Genomic DNA, 16,656 nt, shown 5'->3' on the forward strand with positions numbered 1-16,656 from the left:
TCCAAGCAAGAAGAAGTAGCGCCCTGCCCCCAGGGCCGGTCCAAGCAAGAAGAAGAAGTAGCGCCCTGCACTAAGGGCCGGTCCAAGCAAGAAGAAGAAGTAGCGCTCTACCCCCAGGGCCAGTGCAAGCAAGAAGAAGAAGTAGCGCCCTGCCCTAACGGGCCGGTCCAAGCAAGAAGAAGAAGTAGCACCCTGCCCTAAGAGCCGGTCCAAGCAAGAAGAAGAAGTAGCGCCCTGCCCCCAGGGCCGGTCCAAGCAAGAAGAAGAAGTAGCGCCCTGCCCCCAGGGCCGGTCCAAGCAAGAAGAAGAAGTAGCGCCCTGCCCTAAGGGCCGGTCCAAGCAAGAAGAAGAAGTAGCGCCCTGCCCTAAGGGCCGGTCCAAGCAAGAAGAAGAAGTAGCGCCCTGCCCCCAGGGTTGGTCCAAGCAAGAAGAAGAAGTAGCACCCTGCCCTAAGGGCCGGTCCAAGCAAGAAGAAGAAGTAGCGCCCTGCCCCCAGGGCCGGTCCAAGCAAGAAGAAGAAGTAGCGCCCTGCTCTAAGGGCCGGTCCAAGCAAGAAGAAGAAGTAGCGCCCTGCCCTAAGGGCCGGTCCAAGCAAGAAGAAGAAGAAGTAGCGCCCTGCCCCCAGGGTTGGTCCAAGCAAGAAGAAGAAGTAGCGCCCTGCCCCCAGGGGCGGTCCAAGCAAGAAGAAGTAGCGCCCCCTGCCCTAAGGGCCGGTCCAAGCAAGAAGAAGAAGTAGCGCCCTGCCCCCAGGGCCGGTCCAAGCAAGAAGAAGAAGTAGCGCCCTGCCCTAAGGGCCGGTCCAATCAAGAAGAAGAAGTAGCGCCCTGCCCCCAGGGCCGGTCCAAGCAAGAAGAAGAAGTAGTGCCCTGCCCCCAGGGCCGGTCCAAGCAAGAAGAAGTAGCGCCCTGCCCTAAGGGCCGGTCCAAGCAAGAAGAAGTAGTGCCCTGCCCTAAGGGCCGGTCCAAGCAAGAAGAAGAAGTAGCGCCCTGCCCTAAGGGCCGGTCCAAGCAAGAAGAAGAAGTAGCGCCCTGCCCCCAGGGTTGGTCCAAGCAAGAAGAAGAAGTAGCACCCTGCCCTAAGGGCCGGTCCAAGCAAGAAGAAGAAGTAGCGCCCTGCCCCCAGGGCCGGTCCAAGCAAGAAGAAGAAGTAGCGCCCTGCTCTAAGGGCCGGTCCAAGCAAGAAGAAGAAGTAGCGCCCTGCCCTAAGGGCCGGTCCAAGCAAGAAGAAGAAGAAGTAGCGCCCTGCCCCCAGGGTTGGTCCAAGCAAGAAGAAGAAGTAGCGCCCTGCCCCCAGGAGCGGTCCAAGCAAGAAGAAGTAGCGCCCCCTGCCCTAAGGGCCGGTCCAAGCAAGAAGAAGAAGTAGCGCCCCTGCCCCCAGGGCCGGTCCAAGCAAGAAGAAGTAGCGCCCTGCCCCCAGGGCCGGTCCAAGCAAGAAGAAGAAGTAGTGCCCTGCCCCCAGGGCCGGTCCAAGCAAGAAGAAGTAGTGCCCTGCCCTAAGGGCCGGTCCAAGCAAGAAGAAGAAGTAGCGCCCTGCCCCCAGGGCCGGTCCAAGCAAGAAGAAGAAGTAGCGCCCTGCCCCCAGGGTTGGTCCAAGCAAGAAGAAGAAGTAGCGCCCTGCCCTAAGGGCCGGTCCAAGCAAGAAGAAGAAGTAGCGCCCTGCCCCCAGGGCCGGTCCAAGCAAGAAGAAGAAGTAGCGCCCTGCCCCCAGGGCCGGTCCAAGCAAGAAAAAGAAGTAGCGCCCTGCCCCCAGGGCCGGTCCAAACAAGAAGAAGAAGTAGCGCCCTGCCCCCAGGGCCGGTCCAAGCAAGAAGAAGAAGTAGCGCCCTGCCCTAAGGGCCGGTCCAAGCAAGAAGAAGAAGTAGCGCCCTGCCCTAAGGGCCGGTCCAAGCAAGAAGAAGAAGTAGCGCCCTGCCCCCAGGGCCGGTCCAAGCAAGAAGAAGTAGCACCCTGCCCTAAGGGCCGGTCCAAGCAAGAAGAAGAAGTAGCGCCCTACCCTAAGGGCCGGTCCAAGCAAGAAGAAGGAGGGGGAGTGCAGATGGGGGACCCAGGTGAGGTGGGGGGGTCCGACCCCTCTCCCTGCCGCTGTGCCCAATACCCCCTTCCTGCCCGCTACCCCCGCGGGTCGGCTAGTATTCTTATATTGTACCACTTCAGTAACCAAGGATACCCTGAGTGAAACTAGTGGAGGGTCTGGGGAGAAGAGTTCTGCATATTTAATTAGCCTAGGCTGTGACATCACAATGGGGGTGGGGTTACATACCAATATTTATCTATGGTAAAGTATTTCTGATGCTGAAACCATGCAAATTACTGTAAAAGTGTCTATCCTGAATAATCTACTGCATTCTACTATATGTCACTACGGGGCCTCTTTACTGCATTCTGCTATGTGTCACTACAGGGCCTCTTTACTGTATTCTACTATATGTCACTACAGGGCCTCTTTACTGCATCCTGCTATATGTCACTACAGGGCCTCTTTACTACATTCTGCTATATGTCACTACAGGGCCTCTTTACTGCATACTGCTATATGTCACTACAGGGCCTCTTTACTGCATTCTGCTATAGGTCACTACAGGGCCTCTTTACTGCATTCTACTATATGTCACTACGGGGCCTCTTTACTGCATTCTACTATATGTCACTACGGGGCCTCTTTACTGCATTCTGCTATATGTCACTACAGGGCCTCTTTACTGCATTCTGCTATATGTCACTACAGGGCCTCTTTACTGCATTCTGCTATATGTCACTACAGGGCCTCTTTACTGCATTCTGCTATGTGTCACTACAGGGCCTCTTTACTGCCTTCTGCTATATGTCACTACAGGGCCTCTTTACTGCATTCTGCTATATGTCACTACAGGGCCTCTTTACTGCATTCTGCTATATGTCACTACAGGGCCTCTTTACTGCATTCTGCTCTATGTCACTACAGGGCCTCTTTACTGCATTCTGCTATATGTCACTACAGGGCCTCTTTACTGCATTCTGCTATATGTCACTATGGGGCCTCTTTACTGCCTTCTGCTATATGTTACTACAGGGCCTCTTTACTGCATTCTGCTATATGTCACTACAGGGCCTCTTTACTGCATTCTACTATATGTCACTACAGAGCCTCTTTACTGCCTTCTGCTATATGTCACTACAGAGCCTCTTTACTGCATTCTGCTATATGTCACTACAGGGCCTCTCTACTGCATTCTACTATATGTCACTACAGGGCCTCTTTACTGCATTCTTCTATATGTCACTACAGGGCCTCTTTACTGCATTCTGCTATATGTCACTACAGGGCCTCTTTACTGCCTTCTGCTACATGTCACTACAGGGCCTCTTTACTGCATTCTGCTATATGTCACTACAGGGCCTCTTATCTGCATTCTGCTCTATGTCACTACAGGGCCCCTTTACTGCATTCTGCTATATGTCACTACAGGGCCTCTTTACTGCATCCCGCTATATGTCGCTACAGAGCCTCTTTACTGCATTCTTCTATATGTCACTACAGGGCCTCTTTACTGCATTCTGCTATATGTCACTACAGGGCCTCTTTACTGCATTCTGCTATATGTCACTACAGAGCCTCTTTACTGCCTTCTGCTATATGTCACTACAGGGCCTCTTTACTGCATTCTGCTATATGTCACTACAGAGCCTCTTTACTGCATTCTGCTACATGTCACTACAGGGCCTCTTTACTGCATTCTGCTATATGTCACTACAGGGCCTCTTTACTGCATTCTGCTCTATGTCACTACAGGGCCCCTTTACTGCATTCTGCTATATGTCACTACAGGGCCTCTTTACTGCATCCCGCTATATGTCGCTACAGGGCCTCTTTACTGCATTCTGCTATATCTTACTACAGGGCCTCTTTACTGCATTCTGCTATATGTCACTACAGGGCCTCTTTACTGCATTCTGCTGTATGTCACTACAGAGCCTCTTTACTGCCTTCTGCTATATGTCACTACAGGGCCTCTTTACTGCACTCTGCTATATGTCACTACATGGCCTCTTTACTGCATCCTGCTATATGTCACTACAGGGCCTCTTTACTGTATTCTGCTATATGTCACTACAGGGCCTCTTTACTGCATTCTGCTATATGTCACTACAGGGCCTCTTTACTGCCTTCTGCTATATGTCACGACAGGGCCTCTTTACTGCATCCTGCTATATGTCACTACAGGGCCTCTTTACTGCATTCTGCTATATGTCACTACATGGCCTCTTTACTGCATCCTGCTATATGTCACTACAGGGCCTCTTTACTGCATTCTGCTATATATCACTACAGGGCCTCTTTACTGCATCCTGCTATATGTCACTACAGGGCCTCTTTACTGCATTCTGCTATAGGTCACTACAGGACCTCTTTACTGCATTCTGCTATATGTCACTACAGGGCTTCTTTACTGCATTCTGCTATATGTCACTACAGGGCTTCTTTACTGCATTCTGCTATATGTCACTACAGGACCTCTTTACTGCATTCTGCTATATGTCACTACAGGGCCTCTTTACTGCATTCTGCTATATGTCACTACAGGGCTTCTTTACTGCATTCTGCTATATGTCACTACAGGACCTCTTTACTGCATTCTACTATATGTCACTACAGGGCCTCTTTACTGCATTGTACTATATATCACTACAGGGCCTCTTTACTGCATTCTGCTATATGTCACTACAGGGCCTCTTTACTGCATTGTGCTATATGTCACTACTGGGCCTCTTTACTGCATTCTGCTATATGTCACTACAGGACCTCTTTATTGCATCCTGCTATATGTCACTACAGGGCCTCTTTACTGCATTCTGCTAGAGGTCACTACAGGACCTCTTTACTGCATTCTGCTATATGTCACTACAGGGCTTCTTTACTGCATTCTGCTATATGTCACTACAGGGCTTCTTTACTGCATTCTGCTATATGTCACTACAGGACCTCTTTACTGCATTCTGCTATATGTCACTACAGGACCTCTTTACTGCATTCTGCTATATGTCACTACAGGGCTTCTTTACTGCATTCTGCTATATGTCACTACAGGGCTTCTTTACTGCATTCTGCTATAGGTCACTACAGGACCTCTTTACTGCATTCTGCTATATGTCACTACAGGGCTTCTTTACTGCATTCTGCTATATGTCACTACAGGGCTTCTTTACTGCATTCTGCTATATGTCACTACAGGACCTCTTTACTGCATTCTGCTATATGTCACTACAGGGCCTCTTTACTGCATTCTGCTATATGTCACTACAGGGCTTCTTTACTGCATTCTGCTATATGTCACTACAGGACCTCTTTACTGCATTCTACTATATGTCACTACAGAGCCTCTTTACTGCATTGTACTATATATCACTACAGGGCCTCTTTACTGCATTCTGCTATATGTCACTACAGGGCCTCTTTACTGCATTGTGCTATATGTCACTACTGGGCCTCTTTACTGCATTCTGCTATATGTCACTACAGGACCTCTTTATTGCATCCTGCTATATGTCACTACAGGGCCTCTTTACTGCATTCTGCTAGAGGTCACTACAGGGCCTCTTTACTGCATCCTGCTATATGTCACTACAGGGCCTCTTTACTGCATTCTGCTATATGTCACTACAGGGCCTCTTTACTGCATTTTGCTATATGTCACTACAGAGCCACCTTACTGCATTCTGCTATATGTCACTACAGGGCCTCTTTACTGCATTCTACTATATGTCACTACAGGGCCTCTTTACTGCATTCTGTTATATGTCACTACAGGGCCTCTTTACTGCATTCCACTATATGTCACTACAGGGCCTCTTTACTGCATTCTGCTATATGTCACTACAGGGCCTCTTTACTGCATCCTGCTATATGTCACTACAGGGCCTCTTTACTGTATTCTACTATATGTCACTACAGGGCCTCTTTACTGCATTCTGCTATATGTCACTACAGGGCCTCTTTACTGCCTTCTGCTATATGTCACTACAGGGCTTCTTTACTGCATTCTGCTAGATGTCACTACAGGGCCTCTTTACTGCATTCTAATATATGTCACTACAGGGCCTCTTTACTGCATTCTGCTATATGTCACTACAGGGCCTCTTTACTGCATTCTGCTATATGTCACTACAGGTCCTCTTTACTGCATCCTGCTATATGTCACTACAGGGCTTCTTTACTGCATTCTGCTAGATGTCACTACAGGGCCTCTTTACTGCATTCTAATATATGTCACTACAGGGCCTCTTTACTGCATTCTGCTATATGTCACTACAGGGTCTCTTATCTGCATTCTGCTCTATGTCACTACAGGGCCCCTTTACTGCATTCTGCTATATGTCACTACAGGGCCTCTTTACTGCCTTCTGCTATATGTCACTACAGGGCTTCTTTACTGCATTCTGCTAGATGTCACTACAGGGCCTCTTTACTGCATTCTAATATATGTCACTACAGGGCCTCTTTACTGCATTCTGCTATATGTCACTACAGGGCCTCTTTACTGCATTCTGCTATATGTCACTACAGGTCCTCTTTACTGCATCCTGCTATATGTCACTACAGGGCTTCTTTACTGCATTCTGCTAGATGTCACTACAGGGCCTCTTTACTGCATTCTAATATATGTCACTACAGGGCCTCTTTACTGCATTCTGCTATATGTCACTACAGGGCCTCTTATCTGCATTCTGCTCTATGTCACTACAGGGCCCCTTTACTGCATTCTGCTATATGTCACTACAGGGCCTCTTTACTGCATCCCGCTATATGTCGCTACAGAGCCTCTTTACTGCATTCTTCTATATGTCACTACAGGGCCTCTTTACTGCATTCTGCTATATGTCACTACAGGGCCTCTTTACTGCATTCTGCTATATGTCACTACAGAGCCTCTTTACTGCCTTCTGCTATATGTCACTACAGGGCCTCTTTACTGCATTCTGCTATATGTCACTACAGAGCCTCTTTACTGCATTCTGCTACATGTCACTACAGGGCCTCTTTACTGCATTCTGCTATATGTCACTACAGGGCCTCTTTACTGCATTCTGCTCTATGTCACTACAGGGCCCCTTTACTGCATTCTGCTATATGTCACTACAGGGCCTCTTTACTGCATCCCGCTATATGTCGCTACAGGGCCTCTTTACTGCATTCTGCTATATCTTACTACAGGGCCTCTTTACTGCATTCTGCTATATGTCACTACAGGGCCTCTTTACTGCATTCTGCTGTATGTCACTACAGAGCCTCTTTACTGCCTTCTGCTATATGTCACTACAGGGCCTCTTTACTGCACTCTGCTATATGTCACTACATGGCCTCTTTACTGCATCCTGCTATATGTCACTACAGGGCCTCTTTACTGTATTCTGCTATATGTCACTACAGGGCCTCTTTACTGCATTCTGCTATATGTCACTACAGGGCCTCTTTACTGCCTTCTGCTATATGTCACGACAGGGCCTCTTTACTGCATCCTGCTATATGTCACTACAGGGCCTCTTTACTGCATTCTGCTATATGTCACTACATGGCCTCTTTACTGCATCCTGCTATATGTCACTACAGGGCCTCTTTACTGCATTCTGCTATATATCACTACAGGGCCTCTTTACTGCATCCTGCTATATGTCACTACAGGGCCTCTTTACTGCATTCTGCTATAGGTCACTACAGGACCTCTTTACTGCATTCTGCTATATGTCACTACAGGGCTTCTTTACTGCATTCTGCTATATGTCACTACAGGGCTTCTTTACTGCATTCTGCTATATGTCACTACAGGACCTCTTTACTGCATTCTGCTATATGTCACTACAGGGCCTCTTTACTGCATTCTGCTATATGTCACTACAGGGCTTCTTTACTGCATTCTGCTATATGTCACTACAGGACCTCTTTACTGCATTCTACTATATGTCACTACAGGGCCTCTTTACTGCATTGTACTATATATCACTACAGGGCCTCTTTACTGCATTCTGCTATATGTCACTACAGGGCCTCTTTACTGCATTGTGCTATATGTCACTACTGGGCCTCTTTACTGCATTCTGCTATATGTCACTACAGGACCTCTTTATTGCATCCTGCTATATGTCACTACAGGGCCTCTTTACTGCATTCTGCTAGAGGTCACTACAGGACCTCTTTACTGCATTCTGCTATATGTCACTACAGGGCTTCTTTACTGCATTCTGCTATATGTCACTACAGGGCTTCTTTACTGCATTCTGCTATATGTCACTACAGGACCTCTTTACTGCATTCTGCTATATGTCACTACAGGACCTCTTTACTGCATTCTGCTATATGTCACTACAGGGCTTCTTTACTGCATTCTGCTATATGTCACTACAGGGCTTCTTTACTGCATTCTGCTATAGGTCACTACAGGACCTCTTTACTGCATTCTGCTATATGTCACTACAGGGCTTCTTTACTGCATTCTGCTATATGTCACTACAGGGCTTCTTTACTGCATTCTGCTATATGTCACTACAGGACCTCTTTACTGCATTCTGCTATATGTCACTACAGGGCCTCTTTACTGCATTCTGCTATATGTCACTACAGGGCTTCTTTACTGCATTCTGCTATATGTCACTACAGGACCTCTTTACTGCATTCTACTATATGTCACTACAGAGCCTCTTTACTGCATTGTACTATATATCACTACAGGGCCTCTTTACTGCATTCTGCTATATGTCACTACAGGGCCTCTTTACTGCATTGTGCTATATGTCACTACTGGGCCTCTTTACTGCATTCTGCTATATGTCACTACAGGACCTCTTTATTGCATCCTGCTATATGTCACTACAGGGCCTCTTTACTGCATTCTGCTAGAGGTCACTACAGGGCCTCTTTACTGCATCCTGCTATATGTCACTACAGGGCCTCTTTACTGCATTCTGCTATATGTCACTACAGGGCCTCTTTACTGCATTTTGCTATATGTCACTACAGAGCCACCTTACTGCATTCTGCTATATGTCACTACAGGGCCTCTTTACTGCATTCTACTATATGTCACTACAGGGCCTCTTTACTGCATTCTGTTATATGTCACTACAGGGCCTCTTTACTGCATCCTGCTGTATGTCACTACAGGTCCTCTTTACTGCATTCTGCTATATGTCACTACAGGGCCTCTTTACTGCATTCTGCTATACGTCACCACAGGGCCTCTTTATAGTGAGTGTGTCATTGGATGATGTGTGATCTCCTCTGCGCAGGCGTTCATCAGCGGAGCGGGGGACACGGACGTGTACGTTGTGATGTGTCGCACCGGGGGCAGCGGCTCTCGGGGGATCTCCTGTCTGGTGGTGGAGAAGGGGACGCCCGGCCTCAGCTTCGGCAAGAAGGAGAGGAAGGTGAGGAACAGAAACGTGGAGTGACGTTATTTGTGCAAGAAGTAAGAAGAATAGAATGTAAATCAATATGCTGAGAATGATTTGTCGCTGAAGAAGAGCAGTGACTCCACCAAAGACATTTATAAAGCGGACATGTGACATGATGAGATAGACATGGGTATGTACAGTGCCTATCACACAAATAACTAGGCTGTGTTCCTTTTTTCTTTCTCTGGCTGAAAGTGTTAAATATCAGGTATGTAAGTGGCTGACTCAGTCCTGACTCAGACAGGAAGTGACTACAGTGTGACCCTCACTGATAAGATCTATACCCATGTCTATCTCATCATGTCAGGTCACCTCGGGTATTCTTTAAAGGAAACCAGAGATCAAGCTTTAGTAAGATTTGATACTTACCTTGAGCGTCCTCCCGCTCCATAAACACATGTGAGCCCCTCACTCTCCTCCCGCGGTCTGCTGATCAGCCCCGGTAACAGCTCGGTCGCGTCAGTCCGGGTCTACTGCGCATGTGAGGCACTCGCACGTGTTTATGGGGTGGGAGGAAGCCCCGGGTAAGTATCAAATCTTCCTAAAGCTTCATCTCTGGTACACTTTAAGCCTTGTACACACCATACAATTTTTACTTCACATCCTAGGCAACCTCCCTGGTGGTAACCCCGAGTCAGGCTCTGGGCAGAAAACCGCAGCTCACAGCAGTAACCCCGAACCTGACTTGTGGCACCTGCCAGGAGCTTTATGCAGAGTGTAGCGGGCGTTTTATCTCACCTCCCGGGGCATCCAGACGCCGACAGCCATTCTCCTTCCTGTACTCGGAGGCTCCGCTTCCCTCTGGTGAGATCGCCGTCTGTCGTTATGATGACAGACGGCAATCTTACTGCAGGGTTACAGCGCCACCCGGAGGACGGATGGAGAATTGCAGCACTGGATCCCAGGAAGGTTAGTATTGTGCCGGGGCTTCTGCAGATCTCTATGCAGTATGATTATTTCTGGATTTAAGGGTCTGAAAGCATGCTAAAAAATTGCACGACTTTTACACCCTAAAATAATGGTAAAAAACCGACAGGGAGGCTAAGCGAGTGATCAGATTTTTATTCAGATCTGACACTAATCGGATATTGAAGAAAGGCTAAGCTAGCGTATGCAATTTTTTCAAATACTGATTTCCAATATTTCTGAATGGATATCTATCATAAATGATGTGAAAGGACTTTACATATGGGAAATATTTGAATCCATGTTTTACAACACTGCATAAGATTGAGAAAGCGATTGATTTTGAGCTGGGATTGGTCGCTGGCAGTCAGTAGCCTGACTAAAAAATGTTTTCACAGATCCACGGAGATAGGAGGTGAACTGCAAATTGCATGGTGTGTACCAGGCCTTAAAGAGGAACTCCAGTGAAAATAATGTAATAAAAAAAGTGCTTCATTTTTACAATAATTATGTATAAATGATTTAGTCAGTGTTTGCCCATTGTAAAATATTTTAAATCCCTGATTTACATTCTGACATTTATTACATGGTGACATTGTTACTGCTGGCAGGTGATGTAGCTGCTGCATGCTGTTTTGGCAGTTGGAAACAGCTGTAAACAGATATTTCCCACAATGCAACAAGGTTTACAGACAGGAAACTGCCAGGAGTGCCTCGGTACTCAGAGCTTCTTGTGGGAGGGGTTTCACCAAAATATCAGTCATACAGCGCCCCCTGATGGTCTGTTTGAGAAAAGGAATAGATTTCTCATGTAAAAGGGGGTATCAGCTACTGATTGGGATAAAGTTCAAATCTTGGTCGGAGTTTCTCTTTAAGGTGGCCATACATGAGGCGACTTAGCGGCCGATCGACCATTCAATTTATTATAATCGGAATGGGATGAAAAACGGTGCCGCCAGGTGCATGCCCGATCAAAAATGCGTCCAATTTCAGCCCGAAATTAGTCGCATTAATCGGTCGGACATGCTGCAAGATGTAGAACCGACTTGCGCGATCGTTTGTACGGCGCTAACATTGAGTGATATCTGGGCGAGTGACAAATGCAGCGAGACTCCTTACACAATAGGGGGCGGCGAGGTGCCGCATAAGGCCGATTCCGGGTCAGTTTCAGCATGGAATTGATCGGGAATTGGTCTGCAGTGTATGGACAGCCGACAGATCTCTCGCCGATCAGATTCGATCAGGGAGAGAATTGTCTCTTGGTCGAATCTGCCCATCATCACTACATTTATGGCTACCTTTGTGCTGGGAATACTTAATGAGTTTTTTTCAGCACATTTACTGACTGATCGATTTTCAGATCATTTTTCACTTCTAGGAGAAAATCAATCAGAAAAACAATCAAAATCAGATTGGACTTGTCGGAAATTATCTATCAAGCAATCTATATGCAAAAAAAAAAAAAAACTCATGGTATGTTCCCAGCATTATGCTACGTACACAATTGTGATAACAATCGGTTACAAGTAACGATAATTACTAGACAAACAATATTGGAATACAACGATGGGATGCAGCAATCATCCTACACATATTAACGATCGTTCTCACAGAAAAGAACGATCAGAGGGAAATGTTGCGTACATATTTATATAAAATAAAAATAAAAAAAATACATAAACGGTGTTACAATAGATAAAAATATATGACAGTTAACTTGAAAACAAAGTTTGCTTGAAATTTGTAATGTAACAATTGTTACGGGCTGCGCTACACAGGAAGTACGGAAGCTGGGCAAAATCCAACGCAGGCGCATTGGGCCTTGTAACGATCGTGCTCGGCAGATAACTGTACACACTATATAGTTTTGTAACGATTGTTGTTCAATATGATCCAACCTGTTGGATTTCTCCATCATGCCGTTATCGTTTGTTCGTTGTCGTACTTAATGATCGTTTGGTAAACGTCTTCACCCGATTGTCGGCAGATCGATCGTTAAGCTGCTGCTAGTAATGACCATAGTGTGTACGTAGTATTAGTGTCATTTATAAAAGAGAAATTATCCTGAAGGATTCTGTTATCACCGAATGCGGATTTCCTTTCAGGGAGACAATAACTATTGCTTCTTACATCAGCTGACCCTGACCTCGTTATACGATTTGCATTGCCGCTGCCTAGCTCCGCCCCTTCCTGCCCCCACGGAGTTAACCTTATCCCTATCAAACTAAAATCCATAAATAATATCTGCACGTTGTTGTGTTGATTTCTGCAGGTTGGATGGAACTCGCAGCCAACCAGAGCGGTCATATTCGAGGACTGCGCGGTCCCTGTGGCCAATCGGCTCGGAGAGGAGGGGCAGGGCTTTGGGATCGCAATGAGGGGGCTGAACGGAGGCAGGATCAATATTGGTAATTTTCACTGTACATAATATACCAGTCAGTCTGTTTTCTATCTATTCTGTATGATCTTCCATCTGTGTATTCAGTATTTCTCAGATTCTCTATGTATTAGGGTGCGCACACACATCCAATTGTTATTGGCTTATGATTGGCCAGTTTTACCACCTACATATAGCATGAGAGCCGACAGATCTTGAATACTATAAACAAATTGTTTAGATAAATCCTCATACTACATATAAGAGGTGAAATTGGCCAATTAAAGTTGAGCTGAACTCTCGCACAGGACAGAAGGAAAACGGAGAGAAATCCACCCTGTATGTGTTTAGAGAGTTTAGCCTATGTGTAATTTGATCTTTCAGCTGTGTCAGCTGGTTGCCTCGGCCGAGCAGCTAATTGGTAAACTCAGGATGCTAACCTTATGTCTACTTCCATGAAAGCAGGAAGTAGACACACTGCAGATTTATCGCAGGAATTGTATCAGCTGTAACAAATGTTTTTCTTTAAAGGTTATTATGCTGATGCTTATCTTTTTAGACCAGACAAGAAGTTCCACTGTATATTCCCAGGTGTGTAAAAGGCTGCCATTCTCACAGTAATCAAGCCAGAGTCCCCACACTTGGCACAGGTGGTCACTTGGTGACCGAGGTTACAAATCCAGGAAAAGTGGGCGGAGCATAACACAGCCAATCAAATTTCAGCCGTTCATTTTTAATGAGAAAATGTAAACTGCAGCCATTCTTATGCTGGGTACACACGGTGCGTTCCTGCATCGAACGCGCCGCTCGTTTCCCGATGATTAGATTATTTCAGAGCGCATTTCGATGATTTTTAGGTGGAATGCCATGTAAAGTTCGGCAAATCGACCTAACGATCCATCGACCCGCGAATTGGACATGTCGGAAATAAACGAATCGACGGGAATCGAGTGCGGGAACGCAACGTGTGTACCCAGCTTTAGACTGTTAATGGCAGGGTTCTCAGGCTTGCCACACTTGGTCACTGGGTGACTGGGATTAAGAGTCAAGAAAGTGGGTGGAGCCTACAACAGCCAATCAAAATTCACCTATTGGTTTTCAAGGGGAATACTGCTGCCATTCTTGCACTGTTAATGGCAAAGGCTTCAAACTTGCTACACTCGGCCATTGGGTGACTGAGGTTCAAATTCACTAAAGGGGCGGGGCCACAAACAGCCAATCAGATTTTCTTGGTGGATAAACTGCTTCCATTCACACATTTTTGATGCCAGGAACCTGAAATCTCACAAACTTGCTCATTGAGTGACTGGGTGTCAAGGTTACAAAAAAGTGGGCGGAGCCAAAAACACATTTCACTGCAAAAATATAAACTGCAGCCATTCTTACACTGTTAATGGCAGGGTTGTCAAACTTTGCCCGGTTGGTGACTGGGAAATATTCAGGAAAATGGGTGGAGCCTACAACAGCCAATCAAAATTCTCCTGTTGATTTTCAAGAGGAATATTTCATTGCTGCCATTCTTGTACTGTTAATGACACAAGCCTCAAACCTGGTACAGTTGGTCATTGGGTCACTGGGGTTCAAATTCAGAAAAGGGGCGGAGCCACAAACTGCCCATCAGATTCGTTTTTATTGATGCCAGGGACCCCGAAGCTCACAAACTTGGTCATTGAGTGACTGTGTGTCCAGGTTACAAAAAGTCGGGAGAGCCAAAAACAAATTTCAATGGGAAAATATAAACTGCAGCCCTTCTTACACTGTTTATGGCAGGGTTCTCAAACTTTACCCAGATGGTCACTGAGTGACTGGGATTAATATTCAGGGAAGTGGGTGGAGCCTATTATAGTAAATCAAAATTCACCTGTTGATTTTCAAGGGAAATATTTAAATTGCTGCCATTTTTTTACTGTTAATAGCAGATGCCTCAAACCTGCTACAGTTGGTCATTGGGTGACTGGGGTTCAAATGCTGGAGAGGGGCGGAGTTACAAACCGTTAATCTGATTTATTTAATTTCTATGAGAATATACAAATTATTGATGCCAAAGCTCACAAATTTGGTCATTGACTGTGTGTGTGTGTTAGGGTTACAAAAAGTGGGCGGAGCCGACACAGCCAAACGGGCAACGCCGGGCAATCAGCTAGTACAGTTATAAAACGCATCTCAGGTACATTTTAAGCTGCTGTTAAACTGCCATGTGACTGTATGGATTTTGTGTTGCAGCCTCCTGCTCTCTGGGCGCGGCTCACGCCTCGGTCATCCTCACACGTGATCATCTGACTGTGCGGAAGCAATTCGGAGAACCCCTCGCTAATAGTCAGGTATAGCCACTTCCCTGATTCAAAACTTCTTGTTTATATATGTCGTCATTATGAATGATTTGTATTATTAGAAACCAATATGAGATACAGTGTGTGGGAAAATAGCCAGCAGGAAATGTACTTTGTTATTCTTTTCCTGTGTGAGTAATTTTACCCCCGTGTCGGCCCCTCCTCACCCCGTGTCGGTCCCTCCTCTCCCCGTGTCGGTCCCTCCTCTCCCCGTGTCGGTCCCTCCTCTCCCCGTGTCGGTCACTCCTCACCCCGTGTCGGTCACGCCTCACCCCGTGTTGGTCACTCCTCACTCTGTGTCTGTTGCTCCTCTCGCTCCTCACCCCGTGTCGGTCCCTCCTCGCCCCGTGTCGGTCACTCCTCACCCCGTGTCGGTCACTCCTCACCCCGTGTCGGTCACTCCTCACCCCGTGTCGGTCACTCCTCACTCTGTGTCTGTTGCTCCTTTCCCCGTGTCAGTCCCTTCTCGCCCCGTGTCGGTCCCTCCTCGCCCCGTGTCGGTCCCTCCTCGCCCCGTGTCTATTGCTCCTCTCACTCCTCACCCTGTGTCTGTTGCTCCTCTCGCTGCTCTTCCCGTGTTGGTCGATTCTCACCTCGTGTCTGTGGCTCCTCTCACTCCTCGCCTCATGTCGGTCCCTCCTCTCCCCGTGTCAGTCGCTCCTCACTCTGTGTCTGTTGCTCCTCTCACTCCTCACCCCGTGGCACCCTCTCCTCGTCCTGCGTCAGTCACTCCATGACTTGTATCAGCATTTCCTTGTCCTGCATTTCTTGTACATCTGATGTTTTTGCCTCAGCTATGTGTGTCATTTTTTGCAGTACCTTCAGTTCCGACTGGCAGACATGGCGACCCAGCTGATGACAGCGCGACTTATAGTGCGCCACGCTGCGCAGGCGCTCCAGGAAGGACACGGCGACGCAGCGACTCTATGTGCGATGGCAAAGCTGTATGCCACGGATGAGTGCTTCAAGGTGGGTTGATGTGTGCGATCTGTGGCACCTCATTCATTATATGTTCTGCTGCGTGCTCTCCACACGTTATTTCTGGTACATCCGTTGTATTTCTGTGGCACTCTTCATATCCTGGGAGATACGCAGTGTGCTGATCTAGTGAAATACACGGCGTGATCTGTGTTTATGCCATAGAACGCCCTTTGTGGATTGTAGTGATCGGGGTGTGTTTTGTATTCTGCACCATTACTGGACACTTCTCTGCTGTAGGATAACCGACATCCCGGAGATCTCTGATGTAAATGAGGCCTTAAAGAGACACTGAAGCGAAAAAAAAATGATGATATTATGATTTGTATGTGTAGCACAGCTAAGAAATAAAACATTAGGAGCAGAGACATAAGTCTAATATTGTTTCCAGTACAGGAAGAGTTAAGAAACTCCAGTTGTTATCTATGCAAATTAGCCATTGAGCTCCACCACTTTCAAAATCGCAGAGAACTCTGCCAGACACTTGAGATAATAAGCTTTAAAAGACAATGGCCTCGATTCAGAAAAGCGAGAGCGGTAGTTCAGAGAAGGGCGGGAAATTACCGCTAGCGGTAAATGAGGGTTATTGCAGTGAATTCATAAAAAAAAATTCTGAGAACGAGGTGATTGCGATAGCAGTCGG

General features: G+C 46.9%; 2 protein-coding genes across 2 annotated transcripts in view; one reads left to right on the forward strand and one right to left on the reverse strand.

Moving 5' to 3' along the window:
* Positions 1-16,656, reverse strand: part of THYN1 (thymocyte nuclear protein 1) — a 122,473-nt gene that overhangs the window by 48,253 nt on the left and 57,564 nt on the right. The gene's annotated exons all lie outside the window — the stretch shown is intronic.
* ACAD8 (acyl-CoA dehydrogenase family member 8) overlaps positions 1-16,656 on the forward strand; it is a 36,455-nt gene that overhangs the window by 17,121 nt on the left and 2,678 nt on the right. The window contains exons 6-9 of the mRNA XM_068238799.1: positions 9,258-9,395; positions 12,601-12,736; positions 14,929-15,026; positions 15,852-16,004. Of these exons, the coding sequence (XP_068094900.1) occupies positions 9,258-9,395; positions 12,601-12,736; positions 14,929-15,026; positions 15,852-16,004 (525 nt within the window). The remainder of the gene's footprint in view (positions 1-9,257; positions 9,396-12,600; positions 12,737-14,928; positions 15,027-15,851; positions 16,005-16,656) is intronic.

The sequence above is a fragment of the Hyperolius riggenbachi genome, chromosome 6 (genome assembly GCF_040937935.1).
Source record: "Hyperolius riggenbachi isolate aHypRig1 chromosome 6, aHypRig1.pri, whole genome shotgun sequence".
Lineage (NCBI taxonomy): Eukaryota > Metazoa > Chordata > Amphibia > Anura > Hyperoliidae > Hyperolius > Hyperolius riggenbachi.